The 13,965-nt window shown below is 35.9% G+C and overlaps 1 protein-coding gene across 1 annotated transcript; it reads left to right on the top strand.

The window, feature by feature from the left end:
- Positions 1-6,511: 6,511 nt before the first annotated feature.
- Positions 6,512-13,306, top strand: LOC141339013 (C2 calcium-dependent domain-containing protein 4C-like). Its single transcript, XM_073844629.1, has 2 exons — positions 6,512-6,627; positions 9,452-13,306. Exon 2 carries the CDS (start codon positions 9,492-9,494, stop codon positions 10,740-10,742), a length of 1,251 nt encoding a protein of 416 aa, XP_073700730.1. The 5' UTR covers positions 6,512-6,627; positions 9,452-9,491; the 3' UTR covers positions 10,743-13,306.
- Positions 13,307-13,965: the final 659 nt, after the last annotated feature.

Genomic DNA, 13,965 nt, shown 5'->3' with positions numbered 1-13,965 from the left:
CCTTCTACTTTTTGGTATGCTTTGTAAATCTATTTAAAGTCTGAATAAAGATCTTTATTAGAATTCCTGTAATACAATTATGTCGATGAAAACTAAAAATTCATGTAAATATATTAAAAAATGAGTTCCTATAATGAGTTCCTATTTATAGGAACTCATTTTTTAATATATTTACATGAATTTTTAGTTTTCATCAATGTATTGTTGTACTTAAGACTGGTTTTGTGGTCCAGGGTCACATATATGTGACCCTGGACCACAAAACCAGTCTTAAGTACAACAATACATTGTATGGGTCAAAATTATTGATTTTTTTTTTTTCTTTAATGCCAGAAATCATTAGGATATTAAGTAAAGATCATGTTCCATGAAGATATTTTGTAAATTTCCTACTGTATCAAAGCTTAATTTTTGACTAGTAATATGCATGGCTTAGAACTACATTTGGACAACTTTTAAAGGCGATTTCTCAATATTTAGATTTTTTTTTTTTTTTTTTTTTTGCACACTCAAATTCCAGATTTCCAATGCACTGTCCTATCCTAACAAACCATACATCAATGACAAGCTTATTTATTCAGCTGTCATATGATGTAGATCTCAATTTCTAAAGATGGATCCTTATGACTGGTTTTATGGTCCAGGATCACACATTCTGGTAACATTCTGGTATTTTGGCAACTGTTGCCAAAATACCAGTTTTGCCACTAGAGGGCAGCAGTGTGCTTCTTATGGTTTTGTAAGATTTATCAGTCTAACCTACCCATAGCTAATATGTTGTGCTCTTATATAGACATTCTTATGAACATTTGGGTAAGTTTGCTGCATTTCATTCTAAACTAAACCAGCACAAAGTCAAGAAAAGCCATTACATCCTACATGACTTTGGTATATTTAAATGAGCCAAAATAAATCACGATAGGCCTCTAGTTATAATTCCAAAATTATTGCCATCATAACAAGCTGATGATGGAATTTACTTCTATATGTGAAGTTAAAGCGCTTCATAGTACAGTGCAAGTGAGGAAAAAGCTTATGCTAGAGTCGCTCCATAAGAAAAATGGATGTGAAGGGTTGATTTGCATTTAAAAGGCATTGATCATAGGTGGTAGCAGTTTCATTTGAATGAAGAATGAATGGAGTTTGCTACAGCGCTCACATGCCAAGATCTATTATGAAGGTCTTTGACAAGACGTCACTGTAGTCTGGAGTTCGCTGCTCAATTATGATGTCGACAGACCTGGCTTGAAGGTCAGCTAAACTGAAAGGTCTTTGATTGGAGGCACCAAAGCAGAAAGCACTGATGGTCTACTCTACAGTATCCGATCTGTCCGTCCGAGAGCCGCTGCTAAAGTTCACTGAGCTAGGACCATTTTTTTTTTTTTCATAGGTTGAAGGTTTATTAATTTAGTTTAATTTCTAAAATATGTACATGAATAAAAGCCATCAAATTATGGAAATTTTTATTCTATTTTTAAATCTAGCAATCATAAATCACTTGAAAACCTTATAAATGCATTGGTGAAACAGTATGAAAATGGTTTTAGCTTATCTAGGAGGGCAAAAACTCCACACACAACTACATTCTGTTGTGCCTAGACTTTGTGCTTCTTTACAGGTAGAACTACTGCATATGAAGCATCCTTAACCCATTATAACAAGGTCTTGCCCTCTAGACAGGAGTGTTGTTCTCAGCCACTCTAAGACTGTTGCGGACTGGCAGGTCGAGCGATTCAGACAAGAGGGTGATGGGGAAAACTTGAAGTCTCCCAGGAGGGTATGAGTGTGTCGCTGTCACCAAGGAAACCAAAGACGGGGAATGGAGTGTAACAAAAAACCCTACTGTGAAATGAGTGAGTGGTGTTTATTCCCTTCCACACCTTTGGGTTTGTCAAAGAACATAAATTAATCCGTGTGAGCCCTACATAACTTGTTAGAACACTGAGTACTCAGCCTTTTGGCTGTCGTCTTTTGACCTTTTTAATTTTTATTTTTTTTTAATAGATATTCCTGCTTTTTATGTCACCCTGGACCACAAAACCAGTTGTAAGTAGCACGGGTAATAGTAATATGCATTGCTAAGAACTTCATTTGGACAACTTTAAAGACGATTTTCTCAATATTTAGATTTTTTTTGCACCCTCAGATTCCAGATTTTCAAATAGTTGTATCTTGGCCAAATATTGTCATACCCTAACAAACCATACATCAATGGAAAGCTTATTTATTCATTATTTCAGATGACCTATAAATCTCAATTTAAAAAAAAATTACCCTTGTGACTGGTTTTGTGGTCCAGGGTCATATCTGTCCAACCGTTAGAGCCAAACGCTTTTAATACAGCGACACTGGGTATACCACTTGACAAGTTTGTACACTTTTAGTTTTTTGAATGCTAAATGTGGTATATATTGATAATTATGGCCAAAAATTGAGCCAAACGAAATTGTTCATAAAATTCAGTCACATTTACTTACCCTTTGTTGTTTCAAATGCGTAGGCATAGACGACTCCTGTCGAAGAATGTAGACTACTGGTATTTTTTCCTCAGTACAGTAAACGGGGTGTTTAAGCCTTAAAACGACACAAAACGCCGTAAATGTGATCCATGTGACCATTATTCCAAGTCTTTGAAAGTAAAAAGACAGCTTTGTGGTAACACACCGAATATTTAAGCCGTTAACCGTTGCGAGTGAACCACTGAATCGTGAGTTGAACGGGTGAATCAGATTCATCTGCTTCTCAAATCCCGAATGAATCATTTAGCTGGCGCGACCATCTTTAAATTTTATCTTGACAAGTTTGTTTACTTTGAATTTTATGATTTGATTTGATTTGATTTGATGCTTTCTGGACATAATTATCAATGTATACCACCTTTAGCATTAAAAAGAAATGAAGCACATTTACTCACCCTATGTTGTTTCAAACGCATGCAAGGACTCCTGTGGAAGAATGCAGGCTACTGGCAATTTTTTCCTTTATGCTGTTACAGTAAACCAGTTATTTAAGTTTTACCATAAAAGTATCTTAAATGTGATTCATGTGACTTCTATTCCACGTTTTTGTGAGTAAAAGGATAGCTTTGTGAGAAACACACCAAAAATTAAGCTGTTAGCCGTCGCGACTGAATCATTTGAGCAGGAGAATCGGATCCATCTGATTCCTGAATGAATCATTCAGGTTTTGTGAAACGATTCATTTTGAATGAATGATTTATAAGTCGAAGTTACTTTTCTCAACTTGCTTGGAAGATTATGTTTTCATTAAATAAAAACATACTTTTTCTTTAGTTTCTCACACAAATGTCTAATGAGTCCTATGGACTAATTTGTGACCTTGGACCACAAAAAAACAGCCTTAAGTAGCACGTGTATATTTGTAGCAATAGCCAATTTTCAAATAGTTGTATCTCAGCCAAAGATTGTCCCTTATGACTGGTTTTGTGGTCCAGGGTCACATTTAATTATATATTTTTTTTTGTCTGTATCATTTTTTGAAGCTTAAAAGCCTCAATATATTTTTTTTTATTGTGCTTCGGAACAAGTAAGGTCATACCGGTTCGGAATGACGCACATAAATAATGACTTTTTTTTTTTTTTTTTTTTTTTTTTGTATGAAGGAGTACATGTCCATAACTCAATGTCTTCTTCTATTCCTGGAGACCCAGCACCACCCAGGGGTTTCTTTCTCCTCAGGTCACTATTTGGAACCTGTTCTATTTCTGCTCCTGTAAAAATCTATTTGTTGCCATAGATATGGCAAGGTCTCCAGGGAAACCAATGGTCAGATCGCGGCAGAAGATAGGCAAGTGATTTAAATTAAATTAAGTCAAGTGCTTTTGTGCTCCACTGACTTCACTTTTTCGGAACAGTCAATTTTAGCAATGACTGAGCAACTAACAAGCAATGATGGAGTACTTGTATTGTGCATGCTCTTCTACACATTTAATCAGCTTCAGCCTTTACTGTCTGATTGAAGGCTACTTACAGTCTGCTGCTATTGCTAAAGCTAATTATATGAGCCAATTACAGCGATGGCCAATAATAATAATTAATTAATCAGGCAATGAATGATTCTCTTTTCCTGTTTCCTCAGCAAGTAAACACTTCATATTCATTTAGAAATAACTTGAATTGAAAGATTAATTGAAAAATACTTTGCATAATTATTTTAATGTTCTTTTTTTGAGAGAGTTAGATCAATTTTACAAACACTCCAATTTGTGTGTTTTCGATTCAATAAAAAGAACGGACTCATAAAGATTCATTTGTTCGGCAATCGGACGGGTCACTATGTGTTTTTAATTCATTATAAAGAATCAATTTGGTAGTGGTGTGACTGAAGACCCACAGAATACTGTATCACAGGGAATTATAACCATTTCTTTGGTAAATGAACACTTCAGATTCAGAAAAGAATAAACAGAATGCATTTAAAATAACTTTAATTGAAAAAATATTTTACATAACTATTTTAATGTCCTTTTTTTAAACTGTCTCTTTAAAAAATATAGCAAGTGACACCTTGCAGTTCATTCAGTTAGATAATTTCTGCAAATGTCCAACTTGTGTGTTTTTGATTCATTAAGAAGAACCGACTCATTAGAGCTGATTCGTTTGGGAATCGGACGCATCGCGCTGGATGTTTTTGATTCACTGTAAAGAATCAGTTTGGTAGTGGTGTGACTGAAGACCCAGAATATTGTATCATAAGGAATTGAACGATTCTGTTTCCGTTTCCTCAGTAAAGGAACACTTCAGATTGAGAAAAGAATAAACAGAATGCATTTAGAAAATCCCTTTAATTAAAAAATAATTTGGAATTCTTGCAAAAAATATTTTACATTAATGTCATTTTTTTTTAAATTAGCATTTAAAAAAAACATACTCAACATACGCAAAGTGCGAAAAAAAAATATTTTTTTATTTAATTTTTATCTTTTAACTACATACAAACAACTGGGTTCATAGCAAGTCAGATATGATAAAAGTGACACTTGCAGTTCAGTGAGTCAGATAAATTCTGCAATTTATCTTTTTATCTATTATCTACTATTTATTTAAATTCTGCAAACAGTGAGGCAGATAAATTCTGCAGATAAATTCTGCAAACACAAACTAATTTGTGTTTTTGGTTCACTAAAAAGAACCGAGTCTTAAGAGTCGATTCGCTCTGGAATCGGATGCGTCTTGCTGTATGTTTTTAATTCACAAAAAAGAATCAGTTTGGTAGTGGTGTGACTGAAGACCCACAGAATATTGTGTCATAAGGAAATTAAACTATTCTGTTTCCATTTCCTTCATAAATAAACACTTCAGACTAAGAATAAACAATACATTTAGAAGTAACTTTAATTAAAAATAATCTGGAATTCTTGCAAAAAGTATTTACATAAGTATTTTAATTTTTTTTTATTTGCTCTTCATAAAATATAACATGTGGCACCTTGCGATTCATTAGTGAGATAAATCCATTTTTGATTCACTAAAAAACCCGACTCAAAAGAGTCGATTCGTTTGAAAATCGGATGCGTCGCGCTGTATGATTTTGATTCACAGAAAGAATCAGTTTGGTAGTGTGACTGAAGAGAAATAGAATAAACGGTATACATTAAGAAATAACTTAAATTAAAAAATAATGTGGAATTATTGCAAAAAGTATTTTAATGTTTCTTTTTTAAAATGGCTCTCTTGCGGTTCAGTGAGTTAGATAAATTCTGCAAACGCTCGTGTTTTTGAACCGAGTCATAAGAGTCGATTGTTTGATTAACTATATTGAATCAGTTATTATAGTTATATCTTGTGTATTCAATGATTCTTGTGAAATGAACACTTCAGATTTAAAAAAAAAAAAAAGAATAAACAGAATACATTTAGAAATAACCTCAATTGAAATATAATGTGGAATTCTTGCAAAAAATGTTTTAAGTTTTATGTAAGTATTTTAATGTTCCTTTGCAGTTCAGTGAGTCAGATCATTTCTGTAAACGCTCCAATTTGTGAGCCAACTCATAAGAGTCGATTCGTTCGGGAAACTAATAAAGGTGATTCTTCAGTAAAGAACACCTCAGATTCAGAAAATAATAAACAATACATTTAGAAATAACTTTAATTGAAAAATAATCTGAAATTCTTTCAAAAATGTTTACATAACTATTTTAATGTCTCTTTTTTTTATTTAAATTGTCTCTCACGGTGAGTTAGTTAAATTCTGCAAACGCTCAAATTTGTGTTTTTGATTCACTAAAAAGAACCAACTCATAAGAGTCGATTTGTTTTAATATGAAAATCTATTTGAAATAGACTTTAAGTCAAACAGGCTCTGTATTTTTGAAACCCAGAATTTGGTCTTGATTGATTACAGTGCTCGGTTTCTCGGAATCGATACATCTCTAATCGGAAGAGCTTCGTTTCCTCTGATTGGTTCGTTCAGGCGAGCGCGTCTGCATGAGGGCTATATAAGCGCAACAGGCGACCTGCGGATCCGAACCTCTTTCACCGCAGCCTGGGGAAAACACAGCACACACACACACACACACACACACACTAATGAACACTGAAGAGCCTGCGAAGGTGAATACTGTGTGAGGATTCGCAGAGAAGAGGAACAGCATTTGTAAACCCAGTGAGTAATCTACTTTTAACGCAACAGGTTTTAAAGTTTACTTTTCTTACTTGTGATGAGCAATTGTAAAGGTTTTATAAGCTGTATTAGACGGTGAATATTAATGAAAAATTGCTGGTTGGTTTTACATTTCAAAAAGGATGCACTTGAGCTATTTATAAAAAGCTTTCACATGATGACATGTTCTCTGTGTCTTGTTTTCCAGTAAACTAGTTACAAACAAGCCAAAATACACATTTAAGATACATTCACTGTCCTTTTCTGCGTCAGATCGCAGATTTGAAACTGTTACAACTTCATACTGTTACCCATTTTTTCTTTTGTAGATGGAAAGCTTGTGTGGATTTTACATATTTAAAAGAAATCTGCTGATCTAGATTATGTAATTTTATATGCAAACACCACCGACAACAGTGTAATTTCTGAATGAATGAATTCTGTAAAAAAAATGTCAGGTTTAATTTTAACAAGTGTCAGTTGTTAGAGAAGTGCAGTGCAACCTGTTGCACTAATTTAATTACTTTTAATTCCGGTCTGGAGTACCCCAGACTGCATATTTTGGATGTCTCTGTTATCTGAAGTGCCCAGTGAAGGTCACTTTAGAGCCTCTATTAATGAGCTGATGATATTAATCAAGTGTGTTGCACAAGGATAAAATGTCCAGAGATTGGGTACCATAGGACCAGAGCCGCGAACAAAAAGGAACAGAAAAAAATCCTTAAGATCTGTATGATAAGAAAAAGTTGATTTATTTCCTTTTTCCACAGTCAAAGTTTTTCAGATATCTATTGATTTATTGATCCAAATGATGTAGACTTGATATTTCTTTTCGCAGATTATTAGCTTTAAAGGCAATTTAGTCCAAAGTTTCAAAATCCATAAAAAAACGTACTAAATACTACAAGAAATACCATCTCACACGTCTAACATGAACTTCATGTAGTTTTATTCAAGGTTACAAATATTGCATATATGCTACTTAAGAGGTTTTGTCCCTATATTAAGACTTGAACCTCCAACCACACAAAAGCTTGAGAAGCCTTAACCTGTTTTCACCTAGTGGTAGATGTTTGGAAACAATGTTTGTTTTCACCTGATGAGATAACCATAGCAACAGTGAGCTTCTGAAGCACTTTTTGTTCATTATTAGATGGATAGAACATTGACAACTTTTTGACAAAGCGTTTCTTTTTTTTATTTACTTACCACTTATACACTACCAGTCGAAAGTTTTTGAACAGTAAGATTTGTAATGCTTTTTAAAGAAGTTTCTTCTGCTCACCAAGCCTGCGAATATTTTTGGCCCAAAGTACAGCAAAAACAGTAAAACTTTGAAATATTTTTTCTGTTTAAAATAGTTTTCTATTTTGAATATATTTTAAAATGTAAATTATTAATGTTATTTCAATGCTAAATTTTTAGCATCATTACTCCAGTCACATGATCCTTCAGAAATCATTCTAATATTCTGATTCTGATATTCTGAACATTTATTATTATTATTATTATTCATAGAATACAGGTGAGTAAAAGTTTTCAGGTTTCCTTGATAAATATAATGTTCAGAAGAACGGCATTTTATCTGAAATAGAAACCTTTTGTAATTTTATAAATGTCTTTATAATGTCTGTCCTTCAATTTTGATCAATTTAAGGCATCCTTGCTAACTAAAAGTATTAATTTCTATACCCCCCCCCCCCCCAGATATTCAGATAAATGTTTGTAAATACAACATTTTAAAATATTGATGATAATAATAATAATAATAATAATAATAAAACCTCTTGAACTGCAAATCAGTATATTAGCATATTACAATAATTTCTGAAAAATTATTTGACACTGATGACTGGAGTAATGATCCTGAAATTAAGCTTTGATCACAGGAATTAATTACATTTTTAAATATATTCAAACAGAAAAGAGTTATTTTAAATATTTCAAAATTTACTGTTTTTGCTGTACTTTTTTTGTACTTTTTGCTGATCAAATAAAGGCAGGCTTGGCGAGTAGAAGAAACTTCTTTAAAAAGCATTAAAAATCTTACTGTTCAAAAACATTTGAATAGTAGTTTATAACACTAAAAAGTTTTTATTAGTGTATTGTGTTTGCAAAATGTCTAAATACAATTTGGTCACATAAGATTAAAGGGACAGTTCACCCAAAAATGAAAATTCTATCAATAATTACTCACCTTCATGTTGTTCCAAATCTGTAAGGTATTCATCTTTGGAACACAAATTCATTTTTGATGAACTCTGAGAGCTTTCTGATCCTGCATAGAGAGCAATGCAACTAATGTGTTTAAAGTCCAGAAAGGTGGTAAGAACATTGTTAAAAAAGTCCATGTGACTTCAGTGCTTTTACGAAGGTTCTACATCAGAACGCACGCACTGTGGTACTCTTGTAAATGCACGTCGAAGACTGGCACGGATGAGAAGAAATCGTTGAATAAAGTCGGTATTTTTCTTTTCTTTGTGTGCAAAAAGTATTCTCGTAGCTTCATAAAATTATGGTTGAACTGCTGATGTCACATGGACTATTTTATGATGTCCTTACTACCTTTCTGGGCTTTGAATGTGGTAGTTGCATTGCTGTCTATGCAGGGTCAGAAAGCTCTGTTTTCATAAAAATATCTCCATTTGTGTTGTGAAGATGAACGAAGGTCTTATGGGTTTGGAATGTCATCAGGTGAGTAATTAATGACAGAATTTCCATTTTTGGGTGAACTATCCCTTTAATCGTAAGTTATTAATAAAGCGGTTCATATTTAAGCGGTTCATATTTACGGCTCATTGTTTGAAAGTTCTGCTTGTGGTTACAGGCGTCAGTGCATCACCCAGCGGGTTCATCTCAGAGGGATCATGTGGGTTCTGGAGAAGATCCGGGACTCGGTTGAAACAAATGTGCTCCGCCAAGGAGAAGCGGGTGACAAGGGGAAGGCGCCTGTCTATAGCAACGTCCTCACTCCCGACAAGATTCCAGATTTCTTCATCCCTCCAAAGCTGGTATGCTGCCCACCAGAAACCGAAGCTTCTGACGTCAAGTCCAAAGAAACTCTAAAACCCTCAACATCAGAGCAAACCATCAGCAACAAAAAGATCAACAGCCCTCGTAGCCCAAGGCTGGTCAGCAAATTGGCAGGAGACACCAAGAACCTACTAAGGGCGGCTAACCGGCACATCATACAGATCGAGAGCGCGGACGACGTCGTAGCGGGCGACACCAATGCCGACCCACAATCCCAGACTGCCATGTCGCTTCCTTACATTCCAAAGACTCAGACTTCTTATGGTTTCGCAACCTTGATGGAGAGTCCCCACACCAGACGAAAAGAGTCCTTGTTTCACTGCGACCACACCAGTCCAGTTACATCACCCAATACCCAACGCAAGTCCCAAGGGAAGAGCAGCAATGAAGGGAATCACCTCAACCCTCCGGACTTCAGCACCTCGCACATAAACCCCTACCGATACTTCAGCGGTGGCGAGAGTGACACCTGTTCTTCGGCAGAGTCGTCCCCGTTCAGTTCGCCACTGCTCTCTCGTTCAGCTTCTTTGCTGAAGATCTTCACCCATGAGACACAAGCCAAGGTTGCCAAAGGCAAGCGGACATTTGCAAGGCATAGCTCCTTATCCACGGACGAGTGCAGCTCGGCAGAGCCCAGCCCTAATGTTCCTCGACGGAGCCATTGTTCCTCCTTGCAAGGTGGTGGAGCTCTGGACCACCTTCAACACAAGGAGCACACCATCAACATGCACAAAGGAGGCACCGTTCGACTTTGCGCAGACTACGATGCTGGTACGGCCCGTTTGCGAATCCGCATTATGGCGGCCGAGGACCTATATGATCCCACGTTTGACATTAAGAGCATCAACTGTTGCGTGTCGCTCTACCTCAATCCGGGCAAGCTGCAGAAGCAGAGGAGCACGATAATCAAGAATAGCCGCAATCCCGTCTTCAACGAGGACTTCTTTTTTGATTCGGTGACTTCGGCTCAAGTTAAGATCCTAGCTTTGAAGATCAAGATTGTGAATAAAGGCACAAGCCTCAAAAGAGACACTCTGTTAGGCGAACGGGAGGTCCCTTTGTGCAAGCTCTTGTCTGGATGTTAGGCCTTCATGGAAAAAGGAATGAGGGGCCAGATTTACTGAACAGGGCAAATTAGCGTTAGAGTGCAATTCCATAAAAGCGCCAATGGGAGGGGAAAATTCTGCGTGTGATTTAAACCTCTTTCACACAGCGATTACGGAAAATACAATGATAATGTGTCCCGTGATTTGTCCCATTTGATTTCGGTTCATTCACACTGCCAGGGATTTTCCGGAATCTGTGCATGCATTCGCATGCAACCTGTAAAGACACGTGACATTTGGATGTGACGTGTAATGCGATGCGTACCTTAAACTGGCAAACAATCTCAGCTTTAGCACGGATAGTGATAGTGATTTTTTCGTTTCGAACGTTGATCTGCCTTAAAAACTTCAGCACAACCTTTTAGGGCATTGGTTCTGGAGCTCACACAGCGCTCATTCCAGGACTGATCTCGGCAACCCAACTAGGTCCCCAACTCGGGATCATTCCCGGGATCAATCCCGGGAACCTGTTTGCGTTCATAATCTGGCAATTTTCCGGAATCAGTGTGCAGTGTGAAAGGGGCTATACTAACACATTTAAGAACACAGACGCAGCCAGATAATTTCCATAATGACCAGCGCAATCTATCAAGAGTAGCGCAAATTACCGCCTGCTTTAAGACATGCTTTTTTGGGCATTAAAAAAATGACGCAAATACCAGAAAGTTGACGAACGTGAACGTTAGCAAATCACGTTGCGTGATTTCATTTTAATACTCTCCTTCCAGACATTTTTCTTCTGAAAGGGAAACTCCTAGAAAAGCATATTTAATAATATCAGACGCATGCCCTTTCAGCGCTAATTCTTCACTGTGTGTCTTTAGTAAATCCTGACAGTACTATTTTAATGCTAAAAGACCGTTTGCGCTGGCGCAAACTGTTAGTAAATCTGGCCCAGGACTTCTGTACTAGATATTTGCTTTGTTGTCTTTCATGTAGCAGGGGTAATTTAGTATTTAAAGATTCAGAAGGGACAACCACCACCTGCTCCAGATCAAGGCATTAGCCTAAATCTGTTGCTTGTAAATATAGAAGAGTCTTTTTGTAGGTTGCCTTCCGTATTTTGGCTGTCTACGCATTTAGCCTAATTAAGACTGAGCGTTTACCTTTTTGATTGTAAAGACTTATTTCCACAGAGCCGCAGTCCTTTGAAGCTACACAATGGCCCACTGTGCTAATGTTAGCTTTGATCCTGGATGCATCTGCTGGCTAATTTGGAGGATAAATAACCAGACTGAACAATGTTGCGTCACACTGCATGTGCTGGCGTCAAGACTTGTAAATGCGATGGCGTATTCTTGCAAATGTGCAGAATGTCATTTGGTGAAACCCAGAAGCCTTATTGAAGAGTGATTTTTGCATGTTTAGATTTGCTCAGTTTGGACTATTTTTGTACTGAGCATCGTTATCTGTACCTATCTGTTGGATGTCATCGTACGAAATGAGTGTTCTGGCTTGGACGCTTTGTCGAAAGCCTTTTATAAAACAGGGTTCGTATGAAATACTTTCTTTTGAAAGTCTTTCCATGCACACTACTTACCCAGAGGAAAGTACTAAGTGAAATAGCACCTCATGTTATAGGAGGATCCAAATTCCAATCCTGTAGCCAAAAGTGTAATGGTAAAAATGATCATAAAATCATATGGGAAGGAAACTGAAGTGTATATGCTGCATGTGTCATTATGCAAATTGATGATCTGACATGCAATTAGCATTTTCCTTAAACAAGAAATGGTATTAATATAAAAATGTTGGAAACTGGGCATGAATATGATGATGAATGAATGAATGAATGCTGGATATTTCTTTTCTGGTTTGAGATATTGTTTTTCTGGTAAAATAGGACTAAGTAGCTATTAAATTATTGGAAGGAATATCTAGACTCCTTTGATGAGTCATATTAAATTATATAAATTTAGTAAGAGTTTATTTCCTTTCTGGCTCCACTTTATAGATAAAGAGCCGAAAAGGCATTTTTGAGGTAATGAGGCAGCGAGTGCTCATTAAAATGCTAAAAAAACATCAAAAATGGCCCCATTGAAACTAACTAATAGCTGGTTGGTTACAAAGGCGATGCAGGGAACGGACAAGAACATTTCTATATTTATGATCTGTGGATTGTGCCGTAATTATTTGAGTGCAAAAAGCATATGAAGCTTTTCATTTATATTCAAGTGTTTCATTAAGTCTTTAATTTTCCTAAACCACTCGAATGCTGGAGTCTTCCTGTTTTAACAGGTGTATTTTGCTAATTGAAAAAAGTGCCAATCCTATGTACTTGATGTAGAAGTGAACTGTTCACCTGGCGTTTTTAGCGTGATTTGTTCATAGTGGATCCTGTCGACTCTGGTGTTTGTAACTCGTGTGCATGGATAATATTTTCACTGTGGTAATCAACCTATAATATTTTTTGATGGAGATCTCAGTGTAATTTTTTCTGCACCTCTGCATGGATGTTCAACTGGTGTATCTGTATCTTAGATGGACAGATGGAGGTTTTGCAACTCATGAAAGAAATAATAAAAATAACACATTTGTGGCCATTTTTGCTTTTTTATTTAACACTGTTTGATCAATGTACTACATTTTAACTCCATTGTTAGTCATTTGTATACCAGTAATGGTGAAAATGGCAATGACGATTCATTGCTATTCACCACACATGATCTGAGGTAATGTTTCATGTGTGGATAATGAATTTATAATGAAAGGAGATCCAGATAACTGATATATTAAAATATTAACATAAAAAACATGATATTTCTTTTTAAAATGAGCTTTTGTGCCACTGTGTTACATTCAAAATGTTTTGTAGATGATTGTAAATGCAAAGTTGTTAACTATGATCTTAACTAATGAATATAATTGTACCACACATTTTCAATCAGTATTTTTGTGTTTTGTGCCTAGAAAAAAAAAGTTTGCTAAGTTTGTCTAACACCAATGCATCAGTTTGCTTCAAAAGGCCTTTATTACTTCTTATGTACTTTTTATAATGGATAGGTGCACTTTTTTGGACTTCAAAATCTCAACAGCCATTCACTGCCATTATAAAGCTTGGGAGAGCCAGGACATTTTTCAATATAACTCCGACTGTATTTGTCTGAAAGAACAAAGTCATATACATCCTGGATGGCTTATGGGTGAGTAAATCATAAGGTAATTTTCCTTTTTGGGTGAACTATCCCTTTAATTGTCATTT

The sequence above is a fragment of the Garra rufa genome, chromosome 7 (assembly GCF_049309525.1).
Source record: "Garra rufa chromosome 7, GarRuf1.0, whole genome shotgun sequence".
Taxonomy (NCBI): domain Eukaryota; kingdom Metazoa; phylum Chordata; class Actinopteri; order Cypriniformes; family Cyprinidae; genus Garra; species Garra rufa.
This window is presented reverse-complemented; position numbering and strand designations above follow the sequence as displayed.